The sequence below is a fragment of the Typopeltis vanoorti genome, chromosome 25, assembly GCF_054136105.1.
Source record: "Typopeltis vanoorti isolate ZY-2024b chromosome 25, IOZ_Tvanoo_1.0, whole genome shotgun sequence".
Classification (NCBI taxonomy): Eukaryota; Metazoa; Arthropoda; class Arachnida; order Uropygi; family Thelyphonidae; genus Typopeltis; species Typopeltis vanoorti.
The window spans coordinates 31,421,458-31,435,071 of record NC_143573.1 but is presented as its reverse complement, the minus strand read 5'-3'; the positions used below and the strand labels follow the sequence as shown (position 1 = coordinate 31,435,071).

At 36.6% G+C, this 13,614-nt stretch overlaps 1 protein-coding gene across 3 annotated transcripts in view; it reads right to left on the bottom strand.

Moving 5' to 3' along the window:
- LOC150092634 (dyslexia-associated protein KIAA0319-like protein) overlaps window positions 1-13,614 on the bottom strand; it is a 511,769-nt gene that overhangs the window by 209,912 nt on the left and 288,243 nt on the right. For all 3 annotated transcript variants that reach the window (XM_090414369.1, XM_090414371.1, XM_090414370.1), the window contains one exon: window positions 12,690-12,838. In XM_090414369.1, coding sequence (XP_090270495.1) covers window positions 12,690-12,838 — 149 coding nt within the window. The remainder of the gene's footprint in view (window positions 1-12,689; window positions 12,839-13,614) is intronic.

Genomic DNA, 13,614 nt, shown 5'->3' with positions numbered 1-13,614 from the left:
TTCTCGTCAATACATTGAAGAGTTCCTCTCTTTTTACACTTAATTGTGGTGAGGGTAGAAAATCCTAATTCACATAAATATGATGTTGAAAATTGTAGTAAAATGTTCAAAGCTTTTTTAGATATTGACACATATTCTTCTTTTATAGAAATCCAAAAGGCTTCAAGAGACAATTCCTTATGTTTAATCATCAATCCACGATCAGTGGATATAGCTGCCAGTTCTTCTTCTTCTTCTGTTAATGTTAAACCAAAATCACTTGAAGTTTCCATAAATGGGTTTCTAATCCAATCGTATTGTTCAGTGTTAAGTGATGGAAAATAAGAACTCAATTTTTCTTCTAAGCTTGTTAAATATTCAACTATTATTGGAAGTGTTTCATTTATGCAAGTGTTACTTACCAATAGAAACATTTCCAAATTATCTTCAACAGCTTTTCTTTTCCAAATCTGTAGTTTTCTCTAAAACACTTTCATTTTGTCAGTGGATGTGAGAATATTTTCTTCTTTCCCTTGCATGCTAGTATTCAAAATATTGAGCTGCTGAAATATATCGGCAAAATACTGTAACCTGGCAATCCAAAATTCGCACCAAAGGAGGTTACAAAAATGTAATTGTTTCATCTCTTCAAAAAACGCAACCAGTTCTTGTCGTAGCTCGTGTACACGGGTAAGTACTTTCCCCCTTGACAGCCACCTCACCTCAGTGTGTAAAAGCAGTCGTCTGTGTTGTGAATCCATATCGATACAAAGCTTTTCTAATAAACGCGATTTGACAGGTCTTGTTTTAATAAAGTTTACCATCTGAACAACTTGATCTAAAACTTCTCTTAATTTTTCTCTCAATGTGTTTGCCATCAAGGCCTCCCTATGAAGAAAGCAGTCAGTTACGATAACATTCTCATTTTGTTTTTTTACAAAAGATATAAAGCCCTTAACACAGCCTATCATGGAAGGGGCTTCATCTGTACAAATGCCTACATACGACTTCCATGTTAATTGCCATTTATCAAGATAGCTATTCAAAATGTTAAAAACATCCTCACCTTTTGTAGACACACTTAATTCTTTGCAAAAAAGAAACTGATTTACTATTTGATCTTCATTAATAAAATGGACGAATGCTAAGAGTTGCGCCTTGTTGGTAATGTCTGTTGACTCATCAACTTGCAATGCAAAATTTGAATACTGAAGTTTATTACTGCATACATTTTTCTCGATATCAGAAGACATTTCTATAATACGCCTGTGAACTGTATCGTTGGACAGAGGAATCTTGCTTATTTTCATTGCTGCTTCATTTCCTAGCACTGTCCTGACCATTTTTTGCATGCAGGCAAAATAAGTGACTCACCTAAAGCATGATCTTTCATATTTTTTGTCAGTTCTGAGACTTGATAAGAAGCGATTTGAGCTTTATCAGAAACAGTCATTATACTTTTAAAAGAATTTGCCGCTTTTGTTTGCTGTTCAGACAATCTCTTAAAAAAACTTACAGATTTATCTTGTAAATTAGTGTGTATAGTTTTAAAATGTTTATTCAATTTACTAGGAAGCAATGATTCATTTGCCATTTTACATCCACATACTAAACATAGCGGCAAAGGATGATCTTCACTTCCGGTCCAAGTGAAACCAAAGCTTAAATAACTTTCATCATATTTGCGAGTAGGCCACGATTTTGCTTTCTTACTTGCACTTAACTTTTTCTCACTTCCAGAATCTGATTCTTCAATATCACACTTCTTTTTGAGAAATCTATCCATTTTATTTGGGTGTATTTATATAAAAATAAGTAATATGCACATAACATCCACTTCCAACACTTTTAAAATAAGTAATATACACAACAAGAATAAACCATATTCTTGTTCTCTTTGCAAGAAAAACCGCTGTTAATTAACATAATAATGGTGTGTTGACAAAAAGAGCGGTATATCCGTAATGAAAAGGTATAATAATAGAGTAACTATATTTATTTTTATATCTGGACACATATTTCTCTGGAATACCACAGGGCGCACCCGGAAATCTTCTAGGGCGCACCTTTTGAGAACCACTGATCTAAATGATTGCAAGTGAGGAAGAATTATTGGAGAGCTTGAAGAAGGCTGCAGAATTACTGATATTGCCAGAGAGTTTGGAATCTCATGCAACGTTGTATCCAGGCTCTGGGCAGTGTTACAAACAAGTGGAATGTGTTCCAGATGTTTGCTAAGAGGTCACTCACTCAACCACAGAGCTGAAAGATTTTTGGTTACCAGCAAAACCTAATCGATGCATCACAGGTCAGCTCCATTCAAGCGCAGGTATGTGGATATGATTACAAACTGTGGCAAGATGTCTGTGACAAGTAGGCCTTTATGCCTGTAGTTTCTTTTATCCACAGCTCATTGTAGAGCACATTTTCAGTGGTGGAGTATCCATCAAAATTGGACTAGATGCCAATGGGCTAACATACTCATTACAGATGAGAGTTGTTTTTGTCTTTCCAACGATTTTAGACAAGACTGGATCTGTTGTGAAAGTGGTATTGCTTACCATTGTGAGAATATTCTTGAAAGGAATAGATACAGTGGTGCTGGGATCATGGTATGGGGAAGCATTATGTTTAATGGATGCACCACGGAGCTACAAATGCTGGAAAAAGGAACTATGACTGGTGAACAATATTGCAACGAAGTTCTTCAACATCATGTTCAGTTGTTCCGTTGTATTGTAGGTGAAGAATTCATATTTTATGGACGATAGTGGAGATACTTCTGGAGACCAAAGATATTAATCAAATCGAGTGGCCAGCATGCTCCCGAGATCTCAAGCCCACAGAACATATTTGGTAAGCAATAGGGAGATGCATTGCTGCTGAAATTCTCCTCCAGAAAACAAACAAGGCCTTATGCTATGAAGGAGGAATGGGCCATTTTGCCTCAAGAACTCCTTGCTTAGGCAAAATGATGACATTGTGAGAATGCATTGTAGTTCTGGGTGAACATGTTCCATATAGAAATGTCTTTCTGCATAGTTTTCTTTAAGTACTGTTTGTTAATTCATTAACTATGTCCTTAGGAAACTTGTAACTTTTGCTAAAAACCTATTGCAATTTAATTTTGTATGAAATTTTTAACACATTTTTTGTGTAATATAATTTATTAGTGCGCTGGGAATAAATTTATGTTCACATTTGGCTGTAATCAAATTTTTCATCTACAGGTAAAAATTTAGTCATTCTTATCTTTTTGGACACAATTATTTTTGGACTCAATATGTATTTAGGTATAACACTTAACCACTTTATCCTAAAATTATAGTTACGAAGGCTAGTGAGCAGACTGTGGCTTTTAAAGGCCTTAAACACAGGCATATCCTGGTCACACAACACAAAAGGTGCTCAACCTTATTAATATTCTCTCATCCAGGGATTTTTATTAATAAGGTCAAGCACCTTTTGGCTACTTATATATATTAGATATATATGACTTCCGCATTACTTCAACCTTGGTATCTCTCCCAGGTCTGGCTTCCACTGATAAGACCTCAACAAAGGTCGAAGCCAGTCAGGGTAGTGACTTTTCCCATTATGCATATTATTATACATGCCTGAAAGGGGGGGGGGGGGCTTTGCATTATGGGATACATATTAAGACAAGTGATACAAAGTCATTAGCCTCTATATACAAGTAGCTTAGACATCAGTATATTTCACGTGCAAAACATTGTTTTGCTTCCTTGGGAAAAGGATTAAAACCAAGTATATAATTTCTTGGTATCTTTAACATATAATAAACCCAAGGTAAAAATAAAAACCTTTCAACACACACATTTCCAGGAAAATAATTTGCATCTTTTTCTGCAGCATAATAAGTAGGAAATTATAGAGGAAAGAAAGTTTTTCTTTAGGACAGATCATGGGCATAATTAAATCTTTAAAAAAAAATCAGTGGATGCAATGAATGTATCCATTTCAATAAATATTCTGAAATTAACCTCATTTTAAATAAAAACAAATAAGCGGCCAACTTATGATATATTTGAATGCTGTAAAATGTAGTAAAAAGAAAACACTCTCTCAATCAATGACAATACATGCAAGACAGGCATGGCAATCCTACCTAATAAAAGAGTGTCAACTAATAACATGTTTGATACTGTTGAGTACTGTTGTGTCGGAAAAAGTGCCGATTCACTTTTAATGAGTCATCCTATTTCCAACCCAACATAAGGTAACGTTAAAAACCATGGATATGGACATGCTTATGCCTCCAGAAGAAAATGTGCATCTTGATAATTCAGAACTATGTCTAACCATTTTTTTAGTAGATATTAAGTGAATTTTGAGAAACCCATAACTTAAATAGATAATGCTTGTGGATTATTTAACAAAGGAAAATTATGTATAAATGCTAAAAGATGTATATAAGATGAGATATGTATTGAGCCATGTCAAAAACAGTTCGGAGTTGTGGTGACCAATCGGCCGCCGCTATGTGCATGACGTAGTCACCAAGAGAGGGCGCTCACATTGACTATATAGGTTTCGGCACGTAATTCAATCGATCGCTCCCTTATTTTCTGTTCCTGGATCCTGATCCAAGTGCTGGATAGCTGTGAAGCTTGCCACCATACCCAGCAACATTCTCCCATTGCTATGCGTGCCGTGTCGACCGTAGCCACAACTGAGGAATGCGGCCAGAGTTCCAGAAAAGAGCCGTTGGTTAGTCATGCCAACGTATAAATCAGCGAAGAGGTGATCTTTTCGAAAAGAATGTCGCAGATGCCATAAGAAATGCTCAGTAAGGAAACCCAGAAGTCTAATTAAGGAAGCCCCAATAACTATCAGAAAAAGCAAGAACGGTAAGGTGCAAGTTTTCGTATTAAAATTGAATAATAACCAAAGAGGGTATAAGAAACAGAGGGTTAAGGAGCTCCATATAGTCAACTTCCATTTTGGGATCTAAAGAACTGTTTTTTTAGACATTTCTGTCTATATCTAAAGAGCAAGTGACACCCTAAGCTTAAACTGAGCTGGGAACCAAGATTTCGAACTGTTTATGTTGGAAGAAACATTTATATCATTGTGTTAAATTTAAATTTGAATATTAACTGAATTTTGGGGGAAGATAAAGCCTGAGCATAAGAGAGAATATTGTCCCATGTGAATTTTGCAAGACGGAGTACGTCTGATATGCTCCATATTAGGATTGTAGAATGTATCTATGCATATGTGTTATTCCTATATATAGGAACTGGGCAACTCTGTAAGAATTAACCGAGCCTGAACGTAGTTACACAAAGAAGAGTATGAAATTGCTAGAATAAGATTTTAGAAGTAAACCTCTTGGATATTAACTTAAAAAGGGGGGGGGGTTAAGGCTCTTTAGAATTGGAATTTCTAACTAAAGTGTATATATGTATTTGTCTAAATAAATGTATTTCTTTAATTCAAACCTCATGAGTCTGTCATTGTTCTGAGAATTGAATTACCACTTATTAAATTTCGGACCACGCATAAGTAATAGGGGAATCTATTAGCAACTAAGAAAGGGGGACCACGACTGCAAACCACTTGATCCCTATATTGTTTTTTCAGTAGTTTTAAATTGTGTGCCAGAATTCAGTTGCCGGCTGGCGCAGTCGACTTAAAAGAAAATAAATTTGTCGGCAACGGAATAGCTGAGAATAAGTAAGATAAGTAAATAATATAACTAATAATAACAGGGCCAGTACGAAGACATAACAGTACACTTAAGGACCTCTAAATAAGCAAGATTTTGTTCACTTAGAGTATTTATACTTCCCCATGAAAAATCTCATGCATAGCCCATAGCCAGATAGCTGAGATACTAATGACCAAGAAAACCAAGCTTGCTAAATTAAATATCACCCATAATAAGTAAATAAAACATTACATATCATAATATAGAAAGTAGTATATCAAGATGATAGACATGTAAATGAGAGGTCATTTGAGGCGGTCTGGTGTGAAATAGTGACCAATGCAACCAAATATACAGTTCGATGCTGCTATAGGCCAGGGAGTACAGGGGGGGATTGAATTCATGCATCAACAAATTAGTGCAATGAGTGCAGGTTTAGTGATTATTATGGGGATTTTAATTTTGGTGATACAAATTGGAAGGAGGAAATATCACGTAACAAAAAGGAAATGGAGTTCATACATCTTCTACGAGATAATTACTTGAAACAGCACATACCTGAAGGGACACGTGGTGTGAGAGTGTTGGACCTGGTTATTGGTTCAGAGAATATATGCATAAGTAAGGTGTTAGCTCCAATTGGTGAAAGCGATCATGTGGTATTGACTTGGGAGGTTGCAAAATCTGTGGATTTTTCTGTTAAGTATATACGGAACTACAGGTTAGGCAATTATAACAAGCTTCGGAGTGAGCTTGCAGCCATCCCATGGCAGAACATATTGCAGGGGAAAGATGTTAGCAGTGCATGGGATAAAATCAGCAGGTATCTGAGGAAAGCAATATCAGATTGTATCCCCATGGTCAGGAAATCAAACAAAGCAGGCATTAGATGGATGAGCAGTAGTATCAAGCTTGACCTGCAAAAAAAAGAAAATGTTATGGAGAATTTACAAGGAGAAAGGTGATCAGTACATCCATGAGCAGTACAAGGCTCAAGCAAGGAAGGTTACCAGCATAGTAAGAAAAGCTAAATTAGATTATGAGAAGACCTTAGCCAAAGAGATCAAGGGTAATCCCAAAGAGTTCTTCCACTATGTGGCAAGTAAATGGAAGAATGACTTCGGAAGGATAACTTTAGTGGGTGCTGATGGTATTGAGGTGACAAAATCAGATGTAATAGTTGAGTTACTGAGTGATCACTTTTCAAAAGTCTATCACCCAAGTGAGGATATCTCTGTACCTGTAGCAATAACTAATGGGAGAATTGAAGCTAAGAAATCAGAGGTATTTAATATATTGCAAAATTTAAATGCAAACACAGCTGTAGGCTTAGATGGAATATCAGCTCGGGTGTTGTGTGAATGAATTTTCAATCCCTCTTACTTGAATATTTAATTTAAGTTTGAACTCTGGTATGGTCCCTAGGGAGTGGAAGTTAGGCAAAGTGGTTCCTTTGCATAAGAGTGGCTCTAAAACTGCAGTAGTTAATTACAGACCAATCGCCATCTCAGGAGTAGTGGTAAAAGTATTGAAAAAGTTGGTTAAAGACAAAATTCAAGAATGGGTGGATCAGGATATGATACTCTATAGAGGCCAACATGGTTTTTTTAAAGGTAGATCCTACCTTAGCAATCTATTAACTTCATAATAGAATGAAATCTGAGTTGGACAAAGGAACTGGCTACACAGTAGTACTTCTGGATTTTGCTAAGGCTTTTGACAGGATACCCCATGGAACACTGTTACACAAATTGGAGCAGATGGGAATGGATACTAAATTGGTGATATGGATAGGAGAATGGCTCACAGAGAGATACCAGAAGGGGGTGCTTAAAGGTCAAAGCTGTATAACTGAGAGGAGACCTCCACATAGCCTTTAAAGGAATGCGGAGAACCGACCAGGGCTTCTGACCTAATGTCCAATCCTCACCTTCTCATGGTGCACCCTGTTGGGTATCTACTTTGATACTGAATGAACGAGGATGGGCTGGAAATTTGGGATTTAGCCGACCAAATTGTATTCTTATTGATTAAACCAAAATAAAAAAAAATGATGGTACAACATGACAAAATTTCATGCCGGCTGGGGCGTCACCTGGTTAAACAAGGCCCCCGTTGTTTTTGCCAGGGAACCAGGGCGAACAGCGAAAAGTCAGCTACTGGAACAAATCTGAAAACAAACCCCAACTCAACATCACCAGAGTTAAAGATCGGTACTATCAACGTAAGAAGCCTGAATGGCAAAGAAATGGAGCTAGCTGAGGAATTAGATAAGTACCAGATCGACATAATATGGGTGACTGAAACAAAAAAGACCAAAACTGGTGAGATCTTTCTGAGGAATAAATACAAAATGTTATATTCAAGCAATGACAATCAAGGAAAATAAGGAGTAGCCATAGTATTCAACACAAAATACGAGGCTAATCTTCTTGAATGGCAGTCAGTCTCAAGTAGAGTAATGTGGGCAAATATGAGAATGGGGAACTGGACAATGAGACTTATTTGTGCCTATGGTCCCACAGAAGATTCTACTAAGGTAGAAGTGGAGGAATTTTTTCAGGCTTTAGAAAAAGCAACTGACACACAAAAAAATGAAAAGTTGGTCCTTGTTGGGGATCTAAATAGCAGAGTAGGAAATGATTGTGAGACATACAAAAATATTTTGGAAAAATTTGGAGAAAAGAGCAAAGCTAATAATAATGGCAAATATCTGTTGGATTTCTGCTCAGGACATGGACTGGTTATTACTAACACCATGTTCCAACATAAAAATGTGCACAAATTCACATGGAGAGAAGAGGCTAGGAATAAGAAAAGTCTCATTGACTATGTTATTGTTGATAGTGATGTTTTCCCCCTGGTGCAGGACACCAGAGTGTATAGAGGATTTGAAATTGGAAGTGATCACTATTTAGTCTTGAGCAGGATAAAATTGAATTTCATATTGAAAAGAATAACATGTAAGAAAGTTTTAAAGCAATAAAAGTTGAGCAGCTCTCAGATGTGAACTGTAGACTAAAATACAGAAAGATTATTGAAAAGAAAATGAAAGAGCTTGAGAACAGGAACCAAACCTTGGAGATTCAGTGGCAAACTCTGAAGAAAACATTGATTGATTCTGCCAGAGAGGCATGTGGTGAGGTTGTGTGCAAGGATAAAAAATCAGAACTCCCTGGTGGACACAGGAAGTTAAAGAGGCAGTGAAGGAAAAGAAAAAAGCATATCAAAAGTTCCTGTCAAATAAGTCAGCTTTTACTCTTACAGAATACAGAGACAAATGTAAGAAAGCTAAACAGTGTGTAAAACTAGCTAAACAAAAGTCATGGGAGGACTTTGGCAAGAATATAGAAAATAAATATCAAGAAGGTGGCAAAATATTCTGGAGGTTGTTGAAGAAACTTAGGAATGGAGGAAAGAGTGCTGTAAAAGGAGTTAGAGATGATAAAGGTGACATGAAAACAGGAGAAAAAGATATCCTTGAAGTATGGAGTAATTACTTTGAAAAATTGCTAAATGAAACAAGCAGTGATGACAGCACAGTGATAAAAAAACACTGACCAGGCATGCAGTCAGGAATACATATCCATACTTGAAGTAGAAAGTATTTTTAACTTGGGTATAGTTATGTTAAAGATACCAAGCAATTTTAAACCTGGTTTTACTCCATTTTTCCCAAGTAAGCAAACAGACAAAATGTCAAGTTTGCGCCTGCAATTGATGCAAGACTAGCTGATCCCACAGGTAGTGCAAGACCAAGGCAACTTGTGGTAAAGGTGGAGCAAGTTCTGATCACTAATCTTAATATTTACCCTTAATGCCAAAACACATCTCCAAGAAGGTGATGTATGATGTTTTGTATTAAAGGCAAGGGGCCACTACCCAGACCGGTTTCGACCTTTATTGAGGTCTCATCAGTGGGAGCCAGGCTAGAAATACCAAGATTTTGTAATGCAGAGCTTGTAAGTATTTCACGAAAACAAGTTACCATAAGGTGTTATAACCTTATTAAATAAAAATCTCAGAAGGAGATATAAATGTAGAAAGTATAACACCTTATGGTAACTTGTTTTGGTAAAATACTTACAAGCTCTGCATTACTAAATCTTGGTATTTCTAGCCTGGCTCCCACTGATGAGACCTTAATAAAGGTCGAAACCGGTCTGGGTAGTGGCCCCTTGCCTTTAATACAAAACATCATACATCCCCTTCTTGGAGATGTGTTTTGGCATTAAGGGTAAATATTAAGATTAGTGATCAGAACTTGCTCCACCTTTACGAGTTGCCTTGGTCTTGCACTACCTGTGGGATCAGCTAGTCTTGCATCAATTGCAGGCGCAAACTTGACATTTTGTCTGTTTGCTTACTTGGAAAAAATGCAGTAAAACCAGGTTTAAAATTGCTTGGTATCTTTAACAAAGCCATCAAAGGCTTGAAATGTGGAAAGGCAGCAGGAGTAGATGATATTCGACCAGAAATGCTGAAGTATGGTGTATATAAAGTATATATGAAGTGTATATGAAGTATATAAAAGTCTTACAGTGGCTGCACTGCATAGTTCAGAAAGCCTGGACAGAGGGACGAATTCCCGATGATTGGAGTAGAGCTCTCATAGTACCCATATATAAAAAGGGAAATAAAACTGAATGTGAGAATTACAGAGGTATTTCCCTACTGAGTGTTCCTGGCAAGATCTATGCAAGTATACTTGAGAAACGGTTGAGAAGAATTGTGGAAGAAAAGCTTGGTGAAGAACAAGCTGGATTCAGGCCAAACAGAGACTGTCAGGATCAGATCTTCACTTTACGACAAATAGACGAGAAAGCATGGGAATATAACAAAGATCTGTATTTAAGCTTTGTCGATTTGGAAAAGGCATATGATAAGGTGCCAAGAGAGAAGCTATTCAATACGCTGCAGTTACATGGTGTCAATGGGGCATTATATCAAGTAATAGTCTTTATTTGGGTTGTAAGTCAGCAGTTAGAATTGAAAGAAGTACAGGAAGATGGTTTAATGTTAAATCTGGTGTAAGACAAGGATGTACATTATCCCCTCTGTTATTCATTATCTATATGGATCACATTATGAAGGAAAGTGGTATTAAACTTGATATCAAAATTGGAGATGTTAATGTCAGCTCTTTGCTTTATGCGGATGATGTTATACTTCTAAATAAATCCGCTACAAGTCTGCAAGATTCTCTGACTAAATTGAATAGCTGTTGTAATAGATATGGTATGAAGGTCAGCAATAAAAAGACAAAGACAATGAAAATAGGCAGAATCATCGAAAATGTCAACTGTGTTGTGAACAGGGAACCTGTGGAACAAGTAAAACATTTCAGCTACTTAGGCAAGATTTTTACTGAAGATGGTAAATTGAATATAGAAATAGACAACAGAATCAGCAAAGCTGGTGTGGTGGGAGGTCAATTGAATAAATTCGTATGGAATAAGAGAGAAATTAGTCGGAACACTAAATTAGCTGTATACAAGACAGTGTTCAAACCAGTTTTAACTTATGGATCTGAGAGCTGGATCAGAAGTAAAACACTTGACCAAAGACTAGAGACCGCAGATATGAGAGTCCTGAGAAAGATTATAGGTGTCAACAGATGGCATCAATGGCAATATCATATTAAAAATGAGGATATTAGAAAAGAACTTTACATTGTCAGCATCCAGGAATGCATTAGCAGAGCTAATCTCAGGTGGTATGGTCACTTAAATAGAATGGGAGAGGAAAGATTAGCAAAACAAGGGTTCTCTGCCAGGTTGGTAGGAAAACGACCCAGAGGAAGACCAAGATATAGGTGGATTGATACGGTACAAAGTGCCTTAGATGATAGAAATATAAGATCTGATAATGTTGGAGTCTTGGCAAGTAACAGACTGATTTGGAGGAAAATTGTAGACAGGAAGTTAGTAATGATGTAATTTTTTCATGTAGTACTGTCATATCCTGTACACCCCTTGAGAGTACATGGCAGGAATTTGATGATGATGATGATGAGATACCAGAAGGTGGTGTATGGAGGAACCAAGTCCAGGATGAGGCAGGTGACCAGTGGTGTGCCTCAAGGCTCTGTGCTTGGGCCATTGTTGTTTAATTTGTATATAAATGATATAGGAAATGGCTTACAGGGAGATATTCAGTTGTTTGCTGATTATGCAAAGTTGGGTAGCGCAATAAAAAATCAAGCTGGTGTTGAAAGTTTGCAGGATGATTTAAATAAGCTGGTAAAATGGGTAAAAGGTAATGGATGTCAGTTGTGGAAAAGTGTAAAGTCATGCATTTTGGGATTAAAAGATTACCAGCTGTGTACTACATTGATGGAACAGTACACCAAGAGATTGATGAGGCTAGGGACTTAGGGGTGTTGGTAGATAGGGAGATGAAGTTCAGAGGACACATTGTAAAGGTGTCCAAGATTGCACATAGGATTACGTGGTTGTTGAGGAGGACACTGACATCCAGAGATAAAGAGGTTATTATTCCTCTTTATAAAGCGTTGATACTTCCATGTTTGGATTACTGTGTTCAGGTCTGGTCACCTGGATTCCTTGGAGATGAGGAGGCTGTGGAGGGGGTTCAGAGAAGAGTGACTAAGTTGGTAAGTGATGTAAAAAATGCTCCCTACATTGATAGATTGAGAGCTTGTGGATTGCAGACGTTGGTTGATAGGCAGAGAAGAGGGGATATGATAGACACATTTAAATTACTGAAAGGTTTTTATAGGACTGATGCAGGGGAAATGTTTCAGCTGTGTGCTAGTGATGGAAGAACAAGAGGTCATCCCTGGAAATTAAAGAAGAGTGTAGTTAACAAGAGTGTTAGAACAAGGTTTTTTTGCGTGGAGAGTGGTGAATAAGTGGAATTCATTGCCTGATTCAGTTGTGAGATCTTCATCTGTAAATGAATTCAAGAAGAGATATGACAGATATTGTTTTGCTAGTTTGGGTATCCCGCGATGAGTCTACTGACTCCATGGAGATACCCGTAATAATAATAATAATAATAATAATATACATACTTTGAGTCACAAACACTGTTATTAATGAAGAGCTATTAGCTTCTTTTTCATCAAAAACTGTTAACTGAAACTGATATTCTCCAGGAATTAAATGGCTCACTTTGGCCAGAGCTTTTTCACTATCCTCTATAACTGATGTTTGAGGTCCTCTGAAAGGGGAAAAAAAAATCATAAATAAATTATAAACTAATTCATTTAAACTTCATTGACAATGAATAGATAAAAATGTAGTTCCTATTTTCTTTGAAATATTTGCACATTATAAAGTGTTAGTTTATTACTAATTAAAGTTTATTATTAATTATTACTAATTATTAATCACCAATCAATATTTGAGAATATCTAATTCACTCCATCCTTTGTGTGTTGATAAAAAAAAAAAAATTAAAATTAAAATAAAAAAAAAAACTCGGTTAAATTGGCTAACAATTCCAAGGCAAATACTTGGAATTTGCCTTGGAATTACTGGTACTTCACTACTGATGTACTGGATTCCTTTTAGAGAGTATATATAGCTCTGTCCTGGGATAGACTAGGCCATGCTGGCTCCAAGCCTAATTAAAGGAGGTAGGGTTGAGCAAATTGCTAATCATCCTTCCCCATAAAATTATAGAAGCTGAGTTCAAGCAATTCAGTATGCAAAGTGTTGGGTGTGGTAACCTGCATAATTTCAAGAGAACTGATATTTAAGATGGCAAAAGATAATGCATTAATAAAGAGTACTGGACTCTGAAACACAAGATCACCACTTTCACCTAAATGAAAAAACTAACTGCAAAATGGAATATTAGAACTATGTAACTATGTTCCAAACCAGAAACACAAGTTTTAGGGAAACAAGATTATAAAGAATAATAGAGACCATCAAGTTCTACTTCCCACATCCATAAACTGCAAAATGTCACTTTTATCTATAGTTAACAAG